General features: G+C 49.3%; 1 protein-coding gene across 1 annotated transcript in view; it reads left to right on the forward strand.

Moving 5' to 3' along the window:
- The window catches only part of LOC147725731 (uncharacterized), a 58110-nt gene extending 42130 nt beyond the window's left edge, over positions 1-15980 (forward strand). Inside the window, exon 2 of the mRNA XM_086964419.1 lies at positions 10480-15980. Coding sequence (XP_086820545.1) covers positions 10959-12653 — 1695 coding nt within the window. The 5' untranslated portion in view covers positions 10480-10958 and the 3' untranslated portion in view covers positions 12654-15980. The remainder of the gene's footprint in view (positions 1-10479) is intronic.
- Positions 15981-21773: the final 5793 nt, after the last annotated feature.

A 21773-nucleotide genomic window follows, 5' to 3' on the forward strand; every position in this document is an offset into this window, starting at 1 on the left:
CACGACTCCTACCGCCCCATTTCTCTTATCAATTTTGAGGCCAAGCTCTTGGCCAAAGCACTCGCTAACCGCTTGCTTCCCCACATCGCCGCCCTTGTCCATCCTGATCAGGCCGGCTTTATGCCGCACCGGGCGACACGGCACAACATACGGCGGGCGCAGGCGGCGATTGACGCTGTCGGGGCGTCGGAGGACCAGGCTGCATTATTGCTGGCCGACATTGACAGCGCTTTCGACTCAGTCAGCTGGACCTTCCTGTTCACGCTTCTACCACTGCTGAACCTAGGCCCGGTCTTTGTCTCCTACGTCCGCCTGTTATACACGGAGGTCACTGCCTCGGTGCGGATCTCGGGGGCGATCTCGGCGCGCTTCCCGGTTACTCGGGGCACGCGGCAGGGATGTCCGCTTTCTCCCTACTTGTTTGCGCTGGCCATGGAACCGCTGGCTGCCAGGGTCCGCGCTGATGCGCTGTATCAAGGCTTCATCTGGAGTGCGACCCACACTGACCGCATTGCTCTATACGCGGATGACGTGCTGTTCTTTATGACCGACCTTCGGGTCACGGGCCCCCGGGTCCTGGAGCTAATGCAGGGCTTCGGCCGGGTGTCGGGCCTCTATCTTAACCCGCGCAAATCGACTCTTTGGGTGTTGGGCGGTGGTGCAGTGGACCTTCCATGGGCAGCGTCCCTTCGGAGGGCGGTGACAGGTGTGAAATACTTGGGGGTCTTCCTCTCCGCCTCACCTACGGAGGCATGGGGCCGGAATATCCAGCCGGTCTGGGACCGGGTCCAGTTGGACGTCAAAACGTGGACTCGCATGCCCCTTAACATCTATGGCCGATCGGCCATTTTCAAAATGGTGGCTCTGCCCCGTCTTCTCTACCAGCTGCAGAATCACCCCTATCCGATCGACCCGCAGTGGTTCCGCAGTGTCGATTCGGTGCTGGGAAGGTTCCTGTGGGCGGGAGGTGCCTCTCGAGTGGCGCTCCGGACGTGCTTCCTCTCTACCTACTGCGGCGGCCTGGCTACCGCGGACATGCTATCCTACTATCAGGCCTCCCATCTCCTGGTGCTCAATGAGTGGTGGTATGGGGACCGTGGTGATCCGGCCTACGCCCTGGAACACCTTTTGATGGGTGACGCCTCCGTCCACACTCTGCTCTACTCGGCCAGGAAGAGGCGAGCGCTCCCGCGTGTTACCCAGCTAGTGTTCGCCGTTTGGCGGAGGGCCCTTCACCGTACAGGGTGGTGGGGTAAACTGACGGCGGAGACCCCGCTGTGGCGCAATGGCCTGCTGCCGGCGCTGGCGTCGCTACAGGGCTTTGATGGGTGGGACGCCATCGGGGTTTCATCCTTAGGGCAGGTCCTCTCCGGCACCACTCTTAAATCCTTTCAGGAGCTTAGCACCGAATTCAGCATGCCCAGGTCCCAGTTCTTCCGATACCTCCAATTCCGCCATGCCCTTGCTCCTAGCCTGGTGGGGCTGGAGCAGCTCCCGGACTTCAGTCCCATAGAAGCGAAGTTGTTTATGGGCGACTTGGGTGCCAAAAAAGTCTCCCAGATCTACCGCTCCCTAGTCACGCACTGCTCCCCCTCGCTCTCGGCACTGAAGGCCCAGTGGGAGGCCGATGTTGGCCCCTTGGACGAAGATGATTGGCGCGAAGCCCTGGAATCCCCTAGGGGGACTGCCATTGCAGTACGCCTCCGCTTTATTCAATTCAAATATCTGCATCGCGCGTACTTTACGAGGGAGCGACTGTGGCGGGCGGGCCTTATTGCAAACCCTGAATGTCTGCGGTGTGGTTCGGAGAGGGGCACCCTTTTTCATACTGTGTGGTCCTGTGGGCGGCTGACTCGGTTTTGGGCCGGGGTATGGGATTGCTTGTCTGAGGTGCTGGGATGGGACCTACCTCGTACGCCTCGGCTGGGCCTGCTACATGTGCTTGAAAATATTGGGGGCAACATCTACAAGCGCCACCTGCTGCTGCTGGGACTGGTAGTGGCAAAGAGGGACCTGGCGCAGGCCTGGTAAAGTGAGCGCGCCCCTCCTCTGGGAGCCTGGAAGGCGGGCCTGGATTTTGCCATGGGATTGGAACAGCCTGTTTTCGAGGCTCGGGGATGCCCCCGCAAACATTTTAAAATTTGGAAAAGGTGGGCGGACTACAGGGGCCTCCCCCTCGATCCCCCTGTGGACATGGATGATGCATTACCTCACGACGTGGACCCTACGCCTTAGGCCGGTGGCCGGCCCTATCTATGTACATCTTTTGACCTGGATGCTTAGTGATCACGTGCACAGGGCTAGGGAGGGATAAGGGGTGGGATGTAGCTGGGAGTTGGGGGTCGTGCTGGGGGGTGGTGGGTGGCTGTATGTTCCCTTTCTTTTTTGATAAGAAATTCCTCATAGGAGAGGTTTGATGCTAAGCCCTACTTTTGCTTTTGTTATGATTATTGATGACAGTCCCCTCCTGACTGTGGAGGGCTGTGCCTGCACTTGCTTGAACCTCTAATAAAACTGGTTTTGAAAAAAAAACTCAGTGGAGATCGCAATAGACAGTCATGAAGACAAGAACCCCCAAATCTCAATTTTAAACGAAATTTTAAATAATTGATGTATAGTAGTATGTTTTAGACCAGCCGTGTAAAAATTCTACTAATGATTTTATGTGTTTATATAAGTATGCAGTAGTACTATTATAAATGTCATTGGTGTAATGGTTTTTGTTTTTAACAAAGTTAATGAGCAATAAAGATGTCTTTAAATCTTGTTTCTTGTCACATTTGCTCCGCTTGCAGAGACTGAGGTCAAGTAGGTTGCAGTTAGGCCGAGGACATTTTTTAAGGTACTACTCCTGCAGGACTAAAACCATTTTTTGGATTTTTCGAGCCCTGGGGTTGTACTATTTGAGGTCCGAAGCAGCACTTGGCGAGGGCTCAAAATATAGTTATACAATGGAGTTTGAGCAGTGTGTGAGTGCAGAATGAATAAACTGCCTGTAAGTGTGGGATGAGTGGTATGATTTGTGAATGTAGGATACGCAATGTGCTCTAATGTAGAGTTTTGTTGTATATTGTGTGTGCATGATTAGGAAATAATCTCTATGAGGGCAGAGTGCCTGTGTGAGAGACGATGTGCTTGTGCCAGTGCAGGGTGAGCAGTGTGCCTGGGTGCGAGACGAAGAGCAGAGTGCGTGTGTCGGTGCAGGGTGAGCAGTGAGCTTGTGTAACTGAGGATCAGCAGTGTGCTTGTCAGTGTAGAGCAGTGATCTCCAACCAGTGGCTTGTGAGCTACTGCAGCTCTCTAGCTACGTCTAAGTAGCTCACCTGTGTGCAGGCCAGCTTATTAAATCGCAAAAACAACAGTTGATGGACACAATGCAGAACATTGTCATACATTCACCCCAGTACAGAGACCTGGGCCTATATCCATCGTTTTTTTGCTCACCATGACATTCCAGTTTGAACCCAGCCATATGCAAATCAGTCTTGACCCTGTGCCTCATGGGAATAGTCCAGCCGAAACTGCCAAACCAGGTCCTCCCTGGACTGGAACCAAGCATCCTAGGACCGGTTTCGGGGTTTCACCTCTGTTTACCCAGGATAGCTTGGAGAGCAAGGGACCCACGTCTGGGCATACCCGTACCACCCGGGGTGACAAATGCCAAAAACAATACAGACGTGGGTCCCTTGCTCACTTTGGATTCAAGCTATCCTGGGTAAAGGATACAACAAGGATGTCGCCCTCCCGCCAAGAACCCACCGAGCCCAGCTGACTAGTCGCGGCTCTCCGGACCCTACGGGACGCTGACTGGTCCCCTTGGAGCCCTGCAGACGTAGTCGCGGCTCTTGTCCCCCGTGAGGATGCATCGTTGCCCCCGACTCGAGCCCAGCTGACTGGGTCGTGGCTCGAGCCTTGTGGTGCCTCTGGAGCAGGACGCCGCGTAGCTGGAAGCGCTAGAAGGACCACCGCGCTTCAGGGTACGCCTCGCACCCAGCACTGTACGCCCCGTACTGGGAGGTGCCGGAGGACCCACCGCCTGCCCAAGTGCGCCCCGCCGCTGGAGCTGGACGCCGTGTACCTGGAAGCGCTAGAAGGACCATCGCGCACCAGGATACGCCTCACACCCAGTACTGTATGCCTCGTGGTACGTGGTGGGCAGATTGCGAGTGTCCTGCGGCTCGAAGGATCACACCGAGCCCGCGGTGTGACACAAACTGAGGCGCAGGCTAAGAGGCAGCAGAACTCCGGGTGCGACTCGCACCAAAGTACAAAGAGTGCCGAGCCCGTGTGTACCGAGGCCCGAAAGGCCCGATTTGCGTCTGCGGGGCCAAACGGCATAAGTGACCAGAGGGGGAGCGGAACCGGCCCCGGAGTGCCCATCAGACAGGGGTAAGTGGCTCTGCATTTCTACCGGAACTTCGGGGTGAGGAACACACGTCGGGCCCGCGGAGCCCCTACTAAGACACAAGAGCAGCCCAGACATTGAGACATTACCCCCGGGAGAGATCCACGCACGCGCAGCTTGAGGATTGAGAGCCTTACGCGTGGAAACGCTGGATATATCCCAGCTTGAGGTTAAAGAGGTTCAGGGGTTTGAACTCATGGGATTCTCTCTAGAAAATCAGAAGGGAGCCTTATACTCGGGTCTGCTATGCTATAGACCACCCAGTGGTGCTGTGTTAGCCTCTCTTGATTTGATAGACCTTATTTATAATCTTTCAAATTTCCATGCCAGGCTTATAGTTCTGGGCGATTTCAATCTTTGGCCCAACGGGCCCGCAGACACAGCCTATTATGATCTTTGTCAGGCCTGCAGCAATATACATCTCGAGCAACTGGTGCTCTCTCAAACTCACCTGAAGGGACATACCTTAGACTTGGTCTTTGCGGATGATACCCCGGTTAAGATCCGGGATATAATTACCCAGGGTTGGACCGATCACTCCCTCGTCCTTTTCTCCCTACTTCTTCCAGCTGTTTCCTCTAAAGATAGTGGTTTAGGTACTACTAAATTTAGTAGGCAGTGATCTAGACTCCTGAAAAACTCTACCCTCCCAGCGTTACTACCAGGTGGGTTTAGATTGGGGGAAGGGGTAGAGGAGAGGTACCGGAGCCTCTGTCAAATAATTACAGAATCGCTGGATAAGATAGTCCCCCTGCGGAAAGCGAAAGATAGGCCTAGGCACGCTACTCCTTGGTATTCCAAAGACCTTCTCCAGTTGAAACTGCTGTGCAGACAGGCGGAAAGAACATGGAGGAAGCATTACTCAGAGCTAGATAGAGCCCGGTTCAAACAGTCACTTTTAGGCTTTAAAGCTCAGATTAAGTGTGCTAAAGCCAAGTATCTTGAGGATATGCTGGTTTAAGCAGCTAATAAATCACAGACTTTGTTCAAAATCGTCAATGATCTTTCCCATCCGGTGTGTGCGACCAATAATAACATCCCGGCCTCCCAGATTTTGTGTGATTCCTTGGCTTCAGCATTTGAGGACAAGATCGCCACCATTCTGAGTGGCCTGTCCGAGGCTGGGACTCCCTGTTCCCAGTTGGATTCCTGTACTCCCGGTCCTCAGTCCCTGATAGAGTCAGCGTCTGTCTACTTCGGGTGCTCCTGGGGAAGCTTGAGAGTATTCGCCATTGGACAGTTTTATCTTTCCCTCTTATGAGGACTTTTGTACTCTGGCCAATGGGGTGTCCTCAGGCTCTCAGATGGACCCGCTGCCCCATAAGTTCTGAAAAGTGTTCCGCGAGGAATTCTTTCCCCCTTTGTATTCCATCTGTTGCCAGTCATTTAGCACTGCCCCTGTCCCTGAAAGCTGGAAACTCGCTGTGGTCTCCCCCCTCTTGAAGAAGGCCACATTGGACCCCACCTGTCCAGTGAATTATAGGCCAATTTCGTTGCTCCCATTCCCCGTTAAGATCATGGAGAAATTTGTCACCAAATCCCTGTCCAGTTTTATAGAGGCTAACACCTGCCTGAATGTGGCTCAGTTCGGCTTCCGGCCAGCCCAAGGCACCGAATCCACGCTGGTGGTTGTCCTGGACGATCTTCGTTCGCGGGTCGACACTGGTCGGGCAGCCTTCTTAGTGCTGCTCGACATGTCGGCCGTGTTCGACACGGTCAACCATGCCACATTGATCAGTAGACTGGTCGAGCCCGGGACTGGCTAACTTCCTATCTTCATAACAGGCATCAGGTGGTGGCCTTGCCGCCTTTTAGATCTGGTACTAGAAGGGTAGGACAAGGGGTGCTCCAGGGGTCTGCAATCAGCCCCATCTTATTTAATCTATATCTCCATCCTTTGATTAGACTGATCAAATCCTTTGGCATCTCGGTCATCAATTATGCCGACGACACGCAGCTAATTTTTTCCTTTGAAGGCAGAGATGCCATTTCTAAGGAAACTTTCCATCGCTGCATGACGGCCACTGCGGACTGGTTGAAACACAATTCCTCCAGTTCAATGGATCCAAAACGGAGGTGTTGTATTGCTCCACGGACCGTACCCCTCGCCCTTTGCCGACGGGTTTCTGGCCAGTTTCCTTCTTGGGCACAGTTGTGGCAGCGGATGCTGCTCGCAATCTGGGCGTTATGTTTGGCCCAAATCTTCAGCTTGACGCCTTTGTAAATAAAAATGATTGCGACATGTATGATGTTACCACGTACATTGCGTAAGATCCTTCCCTTGCTTCCGACACCGGCTAGACCGGAGGTGGTGCGCAGTATCATTCTTAGCAGGCTTGATTACTCAACACACCACTTCTGGGTGCCCCAGGCACTTTGATCAGGAAGTTGCAGCGCTTGCAGAATATGGCAGCTAAGCTTGCCCTCTCTCGGATGCACTCGGCCTCCTCCTCTCTAGCGCTAAAAGATCTGCACTGGCTACCAATTCACCAGGGTATCTGTTTTAAGGCGTCATGTATTGTGTTTAGGGCTCTTCACGGACAGGGGCCTGTCTTACTGCAAGAGCTCTTTTCCTGGTACTCGGCAGCTAGACCTTTACGGTCTTCCTCTGCATGTCTGGTGGCAGTCCCTAGAATTCAGAGGATACGGATGGGCGGCCGCTCCTTTGGTTTTACTGCTGCAAAACTCTGGAACTCTCTTCCCCTGTTCCTGAGGAGTTTGAATGAACTTAGCTCCTTCAAGAAAGGGTTGAAGTCTTATCTCTTCCCAAGGGCGGTGTAAATTCTGTGACCTCATATAGCCAGGTAGAGTCAAAGCGCCAGGATACCCTCTGGGTGACAGCTTGCGCTATAAAAGTATGCGATACAAACATACATACAATCTCCCGCCTCTGCGAACCTTTCATCATCCCCCCGTGGCTAGAGGATTGAGAGCCGTGTTAAAGACTGCCCTGGAAAGACTGTGAGTACCTCGAGAGGTCCCCCGAAACCTCCCACTTATTCCTCCCAAAAGGCCCGACCATCGAAGAAAGAAAGCTAATTCCTAACCCCAGTGTATAACTTCCTGACCTGATGCAAAGCCCTATATAAAGAACTTGTTGTCTATAATCTATTAGTGTGGTGTCCCTTTGTAGTGTGCTGGTGTCCCTGGGTACATGACCATAAATGTGTAATCCTCCCCTCAGGGAGGCCTGACTCTAGTGCTCGGTAACGTTCCAAGAGGAGAGCGGTCCCAGGGTGGCCAGGAGTACTTACCTCTGTCCCCCAGAGACCTCCCCCCTCTAACAGCAGTGTGCTTGTGTCTGTGCAGGGTGAGCAGTGTGCTTGTGTCAGTGCAGGGTGAGCAGTGTGCTTGTGTCAGTGCAGGGTGAGCAGTGTGCTTGTGTCAGTGCCGGTGAGCAGTGTGTTTGTGTCAGTGCCGGTGATCAGTGTGCCTGTGTCAGTGCCGGTGAACAGTGTGATTGTGTCAGTGCAGGGTGAGCAGTGTGCTTGTGTCAGTGCAGGGTGAGCAGTGTGCTTGTGTCAGTGCAGGGTGAGCAGTGTGCTTGTGTCAATGCAGGGTGAGCAGTGTGCTTGTGTCAGTGCAGGGTGAGCAGTGTGCTTGTGTCAGTGCAGGGTGAGCAGTGTGCTTGTGTCAGTGCAGGGTGAGCAGTGTGCTTGTGTCTGTGCAGGGTGAGCAGTGTGCTTGTGTCTGTGCAGGGTTAGCAGTGTGCTTGTGTCCGTGCAGGGTGAGCAGTGTGCTTGCGTCCGTGCAGGGTGAGCAGTGTGCTTGTGTCCGTGCAGGGTGAGCAGTGTGCTTGTATCAGTGCAGGGTGAGCAGTGTGCTTGTGTCCATGCAGGGTCAGCAGTGTGCTTGTGTCCATGCAGGGTCAGCAGTGTGCTTGTGTCCATGCAGGGTCAGCAGTGTGCTTGTGTCAGTGCAGGGTGAGCAGTGTGCTTGTGTCAGTAACGGTGAGCAGTGTGCTTGTGTCCATGCAGGGTGAGCAGTGTGCTTGTGTCCATGCAGGATCAGCAGTGTGCTTGTGGCAGTGCTGGTGAGCAGTGTGCTTGTGTCCATGCAGGGTGAGCAGTGTTCTTGTGTCACTTCAGGGTGAGCAGTGTGCTTGTGTCAGTGCCGGTGACAGTGTGCTTGTGTCAGTGCCGGTGAGCAGTGTGCTTGTGTCAGTGCAGGGTGAGCAGTGTGCTTGTGTCACTTCAGGGTGAGCAGTGTGCTTGTGTCACTTCAGGGTGAGCAGTGTGCTTCTGTCAGTGCCGGTGAGCAGTGTGCTTGTGTCCATGCAGGGTGAGCAGTGTTCTTGTGTCAGTAACGGTGAGCAGTGTGCTTGTGTCAGTTCAGGGTGAGCAGTGTGCTTGTGTCAGTGCATGGTGAGCAGTGTGCTTGTGTCAGTGCGGTTGAGCAGTGTGCTTGTGTCAGTAACGGTGAGCAGTGTGCTTGTGTCCATGCAGGGTGAGCAGTGTTCTTGTGTCCGTGCAGGGTGAGCAGTGTGCTTATGTCAGTGCCGGTGAGCAGTGTGCTTGTGTCAGTGCCGGTGAGCATTGTGCTTGTGTCAGTGCAGGGTGAGCAGTGTGCTTGTGTCTATGCAGGGTGAGCAGTGTGCTTGTGTCTATGCAGGGTGAGCAGTGTGCTTGTGTCAGTGCCGGTGAGCAGTGTGCTTGTGTCAGTGCAGGGTCAGTAGTGTGCTTGTGTCTATGCAGGGTGAGCAGTGTGCTTGTGTCAGTGCCGGTGAACAGTGTGCTTGTGTCAGTTCAGGGTGAGCAGTGTGCTTGTGTCAGTGCAGGGTGAGCAGTGTGCTTGTGTCAGTGCAGGGTCAGCAGTGTGCTTGTGTGTATGCAGGGTCAGCAGTATGCTTGTGTCCATGCAGGGTGAGCAGTGTGCTTGTGTCCATGCAGGGTGAGCAGTGTGCTTGTGTCAGTGCCGGTGAGCAGTGTGCTTGTGTCAGTGCTGGTGAGCAGTGTGCTTGTGTCCGTGCGGTTGAGCAGGGTGCTTGTGTCAGTAACGGTGAGCAGTGTGCTTGTGTCCATGCAGGGTGAGCAGTGTTCTTGTGTCCGTGCAGGGTGAGCAGTGTGCTTGTGTCAGTGCCAGTGAGCAGTGTGCTTGTGTCAGTGCCGGTGAGCAGTGTGCTTGTGTCAGTGCAGGGTGAGCAGTGTGCTTGTGTCAGTGCCGGTGAGCAGTGTGCTTGTGTCAGTGCCGGTGAGCAGTGTGCTTGTGTCAGTGCCGGTGAGCAGTGTGCTTGTGTCAGTGCCGGTGAGCAGTGTGCTTGTGTCAGTGCCAGTGAGCAGTGTGCTTGTGTCGGTGAGCAGTGTGCTTGTGTCTATGCAGGGTGAGCAGTATGCTTGTGTCCATGCAGGATGAGCAGTGTGCTTGAGTCAGTGCAGGGTGAGCAGTGTGCTTGTGTATGTACAGGGTGAGCAGTGTGCTTGTACAGGGTGAGCAGTGTGCTTGTGTCCGTGCCGGTGAGCAGTGTTCTTGTGTCAGTGCAGGGTGAGCACTGTGCTTGTGTCCGTGCGGGGTGAGCAGTGTGCTTGTGTCAGTGCAGGGTGAGCAGTGTGCTTGTGTATGTACAGGGTGAGCAGTGTGCTTGTACAGGGTGAGCAGTGTGCTTGTGTCCGTGCGGGGTGAGCAGTGTTCTTGTGTCAGTGCAGGGTGAGCACTGTGCTTGTGTCCGTGCGGGGTGAGCAGTGTGCTTGTGTCAGTGCAGGGTGAGCAGTGTGCTTGTGTCAGTGCACAGTGACTAATATAACTGAATGCAGAGTTTCGATAAATATAGTGAGTGCAGGGTCAGGAGAATATCTGCATAACTTCTAGAGAAAAGATTGGCGTCAACAAAAGCTGGTACAAAAGCTTCCTTAATGTAACATGAGTGGAAATAGCAAGTCGATTTTTTTGTGGGGTGGCCTAAGTGAAGTGCGTCTGAGTCAATGCTGAGTTCTTGAAAAGAAAATAGTGATGCGTATCAGAGCATGGTGTGGAAATTTATTGCGGGACATTAGTTATGGGAATACACTGGTAATAGGTAAATTAGGAATGTGATCTAAAGCTGTTTTACTAATTAACATATCTGATATGTGTTTCAGTGTAACAAACTGCGGAGAAATATGAAGACAATGACCGATCCTGAGGACTACATGAAGAAGAAAAAAATTGTGGTTGTTTTTCTTAGGAAGCAAAACGAAAAATTATATTTTGGAGAAGCACAGTGGAAAACCTCAATTCTCAAAACCATTTGGAGCACAGTGGTGAAGGCTTTAAAAAATGAAGAAACTGCCCAGGGGTAGTTTGTAACAGTGACCTTGAGTGGTTAAAAACCTTTCACTCCTCTCCATATAGCCAGTATAGATGGACTTTGGTGATGAACGGTGAGGGTGAGAAGAATTTGCTGCTTTGTTGTCCCTGGCACTTCAATACTACATTGACACCTTGTGTGTTTAACAAAGTATCTGATATCTAAATTCAAACCAACAAGTAGACCGAGACCCACGATGAACATTTCTTGATTGTGGAATCCTTTTGCCAAAGTGAAGAAAGTGGATGTTGGACAGATAAACTTAACAAAATGAATGAGGAAACTGCTTTAGACGCTGTTCAGGCACCGCTGACAGGCAAAGGTGGAAACATGTATGTGTGCACCAGATGCGGGGACTCTTTCAGCTCTTCGGCATCCCTTCTGAAGCACCAGGAGATGCATAGGAGAGAGAAACCATTTCAGTGTTCGGAATGTGACAAGTCTTTCCTGCGCTCAGCACATCTGATCCGGCACCAACAACTGCACATAGGTGATAAACCTTACACATGTAATGAATGTGGAAAGAGTTGCAGCGTGTCTTCTGACCTCATCAGGCATCAGCAAACTCACACTGGTGAACGGCCCTATAAATGCGAAGAATGTGGAGAGAGTTTCACCCACACATCCACTCTCTTCAGACACCAGTTCACACACTCAGGCGTGCGACCATTTAAATGTGAAGACTGTGGGAAGGGTTTCATCCAGTCATCGGATTTAATGAAGCACCGCACAGTTCACACTGGAGAAAAACCATTTGTATGCATTGAATGTGGGAAAACATTTGGTCGAACAGCACATCTCCGTAAACATCTGCAAGTCCATGTAAATTGTTTTAGCGAGATAGCTCAGCAGCAGCTAAATTTGCAAGACAAAACATACATGTGTAGTGACTGTGGGATGATTTGCAGTAAACCACATACGCTTCGCCTACACCGCATTGTACACACAAGAGAGAAACCTTTTAAATGTAGTGAATGTGGAAAGAGTTTCTGTAAATCCACTGCCTTACTCTCCCACCAAAAAATACACTCCAGGGAGAAACCATACATTTGTTGTGAGTGTGGAAAGAGGTTTAGTCAACCAGAAGGGTTAAGTATACACCAAAGAAAACATACTAGTGAAAAGCCTTATGCATGCAGCGAGTGTGGGAAACGTTTTCATCAGTCCTCTGCACTGATGAGACATGAACGTCTACACACAGGAGAGAAACCATACAAATGTTTAGAGTGTGGGAAGGGCTTCATTCATTCAACTGCATTTATGAAACATCAAACATCACACAAGGGGAAGATTCTGCATATATGCAGTGTGTGTGGGAAAACGTTCAGTCATTCAGCAACCCTTATTTCACACCAACTGTTGCACACGGGTGAGAAACCCTTTTCTTGTGATGAATGTGGAAAGAAGTTCAGACTGTCACAGTCGCTTGTCCTACATCAACGTTTACATACGGGGGAAAAACCATACATATGTAGTTATTGTGAAAAGACTTTCACTCAGACATCAATACTCATGAGGCACATGAAAACACACACCGGAGAAAGACCGTATGCATGTAATGTGTGTGGGAAGGGCTTTAATCGCGCGGGTACCCTAGTCAAACACAAGCGAACACACACTGGAGATAGGCCATATCCTTGTCTTGAATGTGGGAAGAGTTTCACTGTATCGTCAGCTCTGGCAAGACACAAGCGAATACACACAGGAGAGAAACCTCACACGTGTCCAGAATGCGGGAAGGGATTTATTGACAAAGGTGCTCTAAATGTACACAAACGTCAACACACTGGTGAGAAGCCGCACACATGTTGTGATTGTGGCAAACAGTTCAGCCAGTCTCAGCAGTTGGGTATACACAAGCGAATACACACAGGAGAAAAGCCATTCACATGTGGCGTTTGTGGAAAAGGGTTCATCCAGTCCACGATCATGATCAGACACCAACAAAGACATGCCGCGAGCTAAGAAGTCCACTGCTGTCATCACTTGAGTTTGAGTGACATCATCACCGAGGGACGGCGCACAAGGGATGACGTAATGAAGACTGGATCAGGAATGACAGTAACCGCAGCATGCCCAGTACCACGGGGATGGAGCGGCCCACGTTGACGTTTAAGGAATCTAAAGGAAACCTCAAATGACCCTCAGCTTGAAAGAGTCTGAACTGAAGGATGTGCTGGAGTTGTCTTCCATTATCATTTTACATAAATGCAAAAAGCTGTAAACAAATGTGAATTAATATGAAGATGATTACTAACCGGAAACCCTACTGTACCCTTGTATGCAAATGCACCAGTCCTGAGCATTTCACGTCTAAAAATAAACTGCATACATTATGAACTGAAATACAAACGTCAGAAACAATATGAGGGGACGAAAACGAGTCACAATTAGAGTTCACCTTAACAATGGAATGAATTGCAACTAGAACAAGGTTGATTATATTGTTGGAAAAATATAATACAAAGGTAATTATGAGAGTCTAATTATGTCTGAAAAATGAACTGCTCACTATAGTCCTTCAAGGTTAATGTGAAAAACATGTCTTTGTCTATTAGCCGATATTAGACATTATTGCACTTTTTATTAGCTATGAACTACTCATGGCAGAGAGATTGTATACAATGTAGTAAGAGTTGTTGGGTGAAACGAAACACTTCAAAGCTTGGCTAAAAGAAATGTTGTGCAATGGCCACAGCTGTAAAGATGTACATTAATTGTTGTGTAGGTGGGACACCTCTTTGCCAGCTACTTGAATAGTTAAAACTAAATCTAGGGAAGATTGAAAAATGCAGCTGTTTTGAGAACCAGACTTGTTGAAAATGATCTCAACAACTTAGTGGCAGAAAGTAAATTGTGTAAAGAAGGTAATACAAACAAAATGAGAGAAGGTGGGACCAGCAAGTAGAAATAATGGCAACAAACATTTGAAGATTCTTTTTCAGCCCCAATATATACTGTTTGCAAATGTGAAATAGAAGACACACTAGAACTTTTCTTTGTTTAAATGATGTTAGTGTAGAGAGAATGTGATTAACTTGAGAAAATAGGATTGTAGAACATTATTTCTACAGTTTGGTCCACTGTTGATGTCATTCATGACTCTTGCAAAGGAATGAATGCTAACTGCAAACAGAAATCCAGAGCGAGAGACTTCTCGTCTTTCCATTACATGTGGGATGAGCTTCCTCGGGTTGTCCGTCCTGGCTAGACCCCAGTTCAGCACTTTGAACACAAAAAAGAAGAATCCTGAAACAGAAGGCAGTTCTGTTAGAACAGAGACATGGAAGAAGCATACATAAATCTGAATAAATTCACCTGTATTGTAGAGTATATCACAATACCTGAGAAACCATAAAACAGGGGTCGACACTACAACACACATACAACATGTAAGACGCCAGCTTCATGAAAAAAAAGGTCATACAGCATTTTTCTGAACTTCTCAACATTCACAATTATGAAGGTCCCGTCCGAGAGGAAAGGCCTCATGAACTGTGGATCTTCTGAGCCCAAGCATCCTCAGCACTGCAGCCTCATCCTACTGCTCGCCCGAGCCCGTCACTAGGCACTGAGCTGTGCACAGCACCTCTTGAGTGCAAGATGCCCAGGTGTCCAGGAAGCCATGGTGTGCACAAGGTGGTTTACTCTACTTTACCTTTTATGCTCTGACATATTCTAGGAATCCTGCCACTGTGTGTGTGTTTCTTGGTTGACTATCTACATAACATCTAAGAGTTGTGAGAAGTGAGGACATTTGTGAATAAGAGTTGCATGCATGGTGAGCCTTCTTTGTTTGTGGGATTTCGCGATGACCATGGGAAACAGGGTTAATCTGACATGATCTGATACAGCGTCTTCCTTTTCCTTCAGTTCCCTCTAGTTGTAGTGGTAGAGAGTCTAACTGGCTAGACATGAGTGAGAACCTTCTGGTTTTTACCTTCTATTCATGGAACCAATATGATTGTCCTCACTTCAAGCTTCCTTACATCCTAGTTCTGGATGTTCCATTCCCTAGGAATGCCGGCCTCTCTTCGGCTGGCTATGGTTGTTCTCTTTGCATCAAGGGCATTGAGACCGACTTACGTGGTAAATGGGAAAAAGGGAATAATGTTAACTGACAAGATCTACATTGATATATTTGTGCAGCCCATATGTACGCAGTTGACAATGGTAAAGCTGTGCCTTAGCCAGGGATTTGGCGAGCTTCACTTCATGATGGCATCAGAGAGCGGGATTCCTTTCCTTCATCTAAAGTAAATGTGGATCCGGCACTCTGCTCGGAGGCCATGGATTAGGGAGTCACAAACACCATCTGTTGAAGTAGGATGTGGGTGATCGCATGCGTTCCTTTTGTACAATATTCATTGTCAGTAGATGTTTAGGCGGGGGAATATCTGTAGCTCTTGAATGGGATTGATGTCCTGGGGATCTCTGGGGAGTCCAATAGTGATCATTTTTATAGTAAACTTCATTCACTCTAGCCCCTTTCTCCCGGTTGGGAAGAACCGATTGATCCGTTCCCATCAGCGACCGACTGCGCCAATCGCTAGCAAGCAGCAGCAATGGCCCCAGGTTCATGAGCATTCTCCTGAGTATCCTTGACCCATTCTTGCAGCCTCCGTTTGTCCGACTTGCTTAATGTTCCACTGTCGGACTTTACACCGTCCTCAACGTGGTTTCCCACTAGACTTTGGAGCTCTATCCTGAAAAATATTAGACAGGCTCGCAATCTTCTAAATACACTGCACTGCTCATCGGTAGACATATTTTTGTACCAAGTGACTGCTTCTTAGTATCCGGACTCTAATGATCCCTTTTTTTGGTTCATTGCATTTCTCTAATGTTGCATGTGAAGCGCATTATAAAGTCATATTTTAGTTTCACTGTCTAATTTCATCTTGTGCTTCAGAGCGCCATGTGCTGCCTGAGCCGAGATGCTCTTATTTTTGCCGTCTTATCATTTGATTCCAAGCTCTCCTTTTGCCTCAGCCCATGTTTCTTCATTCTTGGCGTCTAGTTTGATCCATTCCTTTTCAAAGTTGGAGCCTTTACCTCATCTCATGTCAGAGTCTCGGTTCTCTCCTTATCATCTGTAGTTCTTGTTTTGCTTCTGAGCTCTATTTTACGCCTGAAGATCAGGTCAGTCTGTCTGGCTTTTCATCCAGGTTCATCCTTAAGTTCATTTTTTGATTCAGAGCACCTTTTTGCACTTGACCCTGTGTTCGTTCATTCTTGGATGCTGATTTTGTTTTGTACTTTGCTTATGACCTATATTCAATGCCCAATCCTCAGTACATCCATTATTAGCTGCTCGTTATTTTCTGTTCTCTGCCACTTCTGCTAGAGGTTGCCTTGCTTCTAAGGTACTAGCTTAGTTCAGGGTCCTTAATTGTTAATCCTGCTTGGTTCTTCCAGATAACCTGCAGGTTTGTTCCCAGGATTTAGGCCACTTTGTGCCGCCCAAACAGGCATGCCTTCATGGTGCTGCTTGTACCCAGCCCTCCCTAACATCCCCAATGGCCGTCTCCTGCAGGCATTCTGGTGACTGACCATCTTCCCTATAACATTATGATGGGAGACATTTATTTAGGCACATAACAGACAGAGTTCTCGTGGTGTGTCTGTAATAGATGTTGTCACTTGTAATGCATTGGAAAGTACAATTGGTCTTTAAAAAGCTGCCAATTATTTTCATATTACAAGCCCTTTCTGGCAGCAAAAGGTGATTGTAATAAGAAAAATGAATCTGTAGGTGCCTAGCTGCTAACTAGTGATGTTGTATTGGGAGTGTGGAACTGTGTGACGTGTGGCACCTGATTCTGCTCCTTGTGTGAGCCGTGGCACCTGATTCTGCTGCTTGAGTGAGGCATGGCACCTGGTTCTGCTGCTTGTGTGAGGTGTGGCACCGGAGTCTGCTGCTTGTGTGAGGTGTGGCACCTGATTCTGGTGCTTGTGTGAGGTGTGGCACCTGGTTCTGCTGCTTGTGTGAGGTGTGGCACCTGATTCTGGTGCTTGTGTGAGGTATGGCACCTGGGGTTCTGCTGCTTGTGTGAGGTGTGGCACCTGATTATGCTGCTTGTGTGAGGCATGGCACCTGGTTCTGCTGCTTGTGTGAGCCGTGGCACCTGATTCTGCTGCTTGAGTGAGGCATGGCACCTGGTTCTGCTGCTTGTGTGAGGTGTGGAACCTGAGTCTGCTGCTTGTGTGAGGCATGGCACCTGGGGTTCTGCTGCTTGTGTGAGGTGTGGCACCTGATTATGCTGCTTGTGTGAGGCATGGCACCTGGTTCTGCTGCTTGTGTGAGCCGTGGCACCTGATTCTGCTGCTTGAGTGAGGCATGGCACCTGGTTCTGCTGCTTGTGTGAGGTGTGGAACCTGAGTCTGCTGCTTGTGTGAGGCATGGCACCTGGTTCTGCTGCTTGTGTGAGCCGTGGCACCTGGTTCTGCTGCTTGTGTGAGCCGTGGCACCTGATTCTGCTGCTTGTGTGAGGCATGGCACCTGATTCTGCTCCTTGTGTGAGCCGTGGCACCTGATTCTGCTGCTTGAGTGAGGCATGGCACCTGGTTCTGCTGCTTGTGTGAGGTGTGGAACCTGAGTCTGCTGCTTGTGTGAGCCGTGGCACCTGATTCTGCTGCTTGTGTGAGGCATGGCACCTGATTCTGCTCCTTGTGTGAGCCGTGGCGCCTGATTCTGCTGCTTGAGTGAGGCATGGCACCTGGTTCTGCTGCTTGTGTGAGGCATGGCACCTGATTCTGCTCCTTGTGTGAGCCGTGGCACCTGATTCTGCTGCTTGAGTGAGGCATGGCACCTGGTTCTGCTGCTTGTGTGAGGTGTGGAACCTGAGTCTGCTGCTTGTGTGAGCCGTGGCACCTGATTCTGCTGCTTGTGTGAGGCGTTGCACCTGGTTCTGCTGCTTGTGTGAGGCATGGCACCTGGTTCTGCTGCTTGTGTGAGGCATGGCACCTGATTCTGCTCCTTGTGTGAGCCGTGGCACCTGGTTCTGGTGCTTGTGTGAGCCGTGGCACCTGATTATGCTGCTTGTGTGAGGTGTGGCACCTGGTTCTGCTGCTTGTGTGAGGTGTGGAACCTGAGTCTGCTGCTTGTGTGAGCCGTGGCAGCTGATTCTGCTGCTTGAGTGAGGCATGGCACCTGGTTCTGCTGCTTGTGTGAGGTGTGGAACCTGAGTCTGCTGCTTTTGTGAGCCGTGGCACCTGATTCTGCTGCTTGTGTGAGGCGTTGCACCTGGTTCTGCTGCTTGTGTGAGGCATGGCACCTGGTTCTGCTGCTTGTGTGAGGCATGGCACCTGATTCTGCTCCTTGTGTGAGCCGTGGCACCTGATTCTGCTGCTTGAGTGAGGCATGGCACCTGGTTCTGCTGCTTGTGTGAGGCGTGGTACCTGGTTCTGCTGCTTGTGTAAGCCGTGGCACCTGATTCTGCTGCCTGTGTGAGGCATGGCACCTGGTTCTGCTGCTTGTGTGAGGCGTGGTACCTGGTTCTGCTGCTTGTGTAAGCCGTGGCACCCGATTCTGCTGCCTGTGTGAGGCATGGCACCTGATTCTGCTGCCTGTGTGAGGCGTAGCACCTGGTTCTGCAGCTTTTGTGAGCCGTGGCACCCGAGTCTGCTGCTTGTGTGAGGCGTTGCACCTGGTTCTGCTGCTTGTGTGAGCCGTGGAACCTGAGTCTGCTGCTTGTGTGAGGCGTGGCATCTGATTCCTGTTGCTCGTGTGAGGCGTGGCACCTGAGTCTGCTGCTTGTGTGAGGCGTGGTACCTGATTCCGCTGCTTGCAGTCTTCCTGTCAGCGTGGATTAGAGGACCGAATATGTACAGATAACGATGACAAATGCCGAGAAGTCACTGTGAGCAACAGTGACAGGCCACAGGCAGTTCCATGAAGACATCCTCAGCCTCTCACCGCTTGGGTGTGGCCATGGCTTTGAGCAGAAAGCAGGAATCGAACAGTTTACAGTGCAGTCCTCGGCTCCTCAAAGGAGAGGTCTTCAAGGAGAGAATTAATAGCCCCATTTGAACAGCTCGCTTTGCCTCACCCTGGCCCCTCAACATGCAACGGTCATGCCTTATACCACTCAGGAGTGCCCGGTAGCCGAAAGTCCTAGCAGTGCAGACTACTCAGGTTTTGGTGGTCCATGGGTTAGTGGTTCTTCCTGCCCAGGTTTTTGTGCTTTCTGTGGCTTGTTGTCAGGTTTATCCCACTGCAGTCCTTTCAATTACTTTTTAAAAACCAGGAGTTCAAGTGTGCATGGTAAAATCCTGGTCGGAACTAGTGATGTGTACATGGACCTGGCAAACTGGCAGCCGGTAATCCCATTCAGCCTGCGATGTTGACACTACATGGTCACAGAACACTTTGGTGCCTTCAGATATTTTGATCTTTACTTTGAACACTGTATCCCATACATAATTACTAATTTACGTGCAAGATCCAGATCATAGGACTGTAGCATGGAGCACAGCAACTTTGGGGTCTTCATCGGGCAGGTAGACGGACACCAGACAAGAGGCCTATCAACAAAAGATGTACATGCTTCTTCATGAACAGCGCCTGCAGGAGCCTTGTCGTCAAGGGATCAGTGAACAGATTAGTTTTAGTGGGGACAGTGCTTCCTAGATGGATTAGTAAAGCCTGTTGTGTTGAAGCATTTTGTTTGGAAACCAGATAGAAAGAAAAAGCATGCTATTAGTTTGTATTGAGGTTGTCTTGCAAAAACTATGTACTGTTTGATAATGTTGTGGTATGTTGTGTAATATTTTTGTGGTAGCCACTTTGTCTTAAGTTATTTTTATTCTGTGAATGTGAACGGTTACTGAGGAATCTTGAAATGGTCTTAATGGAAGTAGGAAACACTAATAAAGGCCATTTCCACCTGTGAAACGTCTGATTCTTCTAATCCTGTCCTTCAGCAAATGGCCCTCCCTGGAGCCAGGAGCCCTTCTCTGCATGTGCTAAAAACTTCATTTGTCCCGACAAAGAAATGATATGGTTCAAAAGATCTAGTTGAGGGAATTGCAAGTCTACAAAGTTTGCATTTATCTCTTTACACAAGTCGATATGTCTCAGGCGCAAGGGAAGAAGGGTTGTAGCTGTGGGAAACTTTGTCAATTAATTTTCTTTGTTTAAAAAACAAATCTAAGAACGGTACCAATTCAAAATCAAATGTACATTTATGCAGACTTAAAAGTTCATATAAACCTTCATGAAACAATATTTAAGATAGCAAACAAAAGGGAATACATCATATTAAAAGAATGACATAGTTAAAATATAATAATTTTAGTTCAAACAACTTAGGAATGTGCACTCTCTGATACTACTTTAAATACCTTTAATACAAGCATGCACCCAGATCCAGAGTCCTATTATAAAGTACATATTTAAACAGATTTCAACTATATTTTCCATAGTAATTTAAACAAGACACAGTTTTATTGTAAAATGCATCATCTGACTATCTAACGCATAACTAGAGGCCGTTCTGTATGAAGCTATTGTGTGGTCTCAAAGGCTCCGATTCCCATAATCTGAGCCTTGGTGACTGGAAAATAGCATTTGGGTATGTACAAACCTAAATTGTCGTTCGGTAGTATGTTACCAAATTGCAAATTAGGGTTCTGAGTAGATAACGATTTGCAAATTGAAAGGGGCGTGTTTGTGGCATCCTCTCCCATTTGCGATTCCGTCCGGTATCGGGTGCATGTTAATGATGGAAAATTTGTTACTCTCGAAAACCTTTTGAATGGAAATGTACGTTGAAGGCCCGGTTGCACCTCGTACCGGTTTTAGATCACTCTGAGCAGGCAGCCCACCTTAGACTCCCTCCGCGTCTTCGTAGCAGTGAAGGACGGCCAATCTCTGTATGGATGGAAAATATCTGACCGGTTACCGACAACCCAAAGGAGGTGGGAACCGATTTAGAAACGGGGAAGGGCTCAAAGGATACACCCTTCCTCTTTGTGGATGTTGTCAAAAGCATATTTTAGGCGTAGGCAGTGGTCCATGATTCGCTTCAAAATACCATGTAGCACCTGTAGGCAGAACATTACTTCCTTCACCGCCTGTTACAATTTAGAAGCCGCTTTTAACCTAACATGAAATTATTCCAAGATGTCAAACACTGCGGCAACCCTCTCACAATACTCCTTGTCACACTGTAAGGAAATCAGTCGACATTAAAGAATATTTTATTTAGACATAACCAGTCTTGGAAGTCATTCAAACCCTAGAAGAACAATGCTGGACTTCCATTCTACCCTCAAATGTAACCTCCCACTTTGATGCCTTCAGTCCACCATCTTTCCCGAACACCTGACTCTCTAGGGCTTTATAACCATCATGAATGAATGAATGAACCGGTTCTTATATGTGCGCGGACTTAGCCCAATGGGCGTCACCTCTCTTCCTGCATGTCTCTTCCCCTTTTCCATGACGCATCACAAGATCTGCCCCTTGCCCAAAACATTCAACCTTGACGAGATGAGCCATCTAATTACCACTCCACAGCAAACCTGTCACAGCCCTGCCTTACTCCTTCTGGAGTTTACTCTTGCCACAGTATACAGGTTTCTTCTTTTAAAGACAAATCCGATTTAGACAGCTGCTGCCAGAGGCTGTAACCTCCACCCTGGTATCAAAGCCCTATTATTCAATGCAGGCATGAGCTGCTGTTCATACAGCGGTCATTCCTCTTGGTACCGAGATCCACGTCACGGTTGTACTTCTAGCGTCATAGAGTCCTGGGAAAGCTCTACTGAGCATCTTTACAGCGACAGGCGCTCAGCTGTGGATGGTTTTTCAGATCTACTAATACCATTTAAGGAGTTGGAAATGCTATAGGTGTCCCTACAGAAGAATAGCCAGTGGTGCTAGGGAGCACTGCCAACTCATCCACAAACTTAAAAAAGCAAACCTTTTTTTAAATGCAACCGGTTTATTTAAAAGCAATCACAGATATGGTGATCTACTGACCCAACTAAGTCACCATCCCTATGATGGCCTCCAATCGTAGCGAGGCGCAATCTGCAATCTACTTCTTTAATATTCATGAGGCAGTTCAGTTTGCGACC

This window comes from Lissotriton vulgaris, chromosome 3_2 (genome assembly GCF_964263255.1).
Source record: "Lissotriton vulgaris chromosome 3_2, aLisVul1.2, whole genome shotgun sequence".
Lineage (NCBI taxonomy): Eukaryota > Metazoa > Chordata > Amphibia > Caudata > Salamandridae > Lissotriton > Lissotriton vulgaris.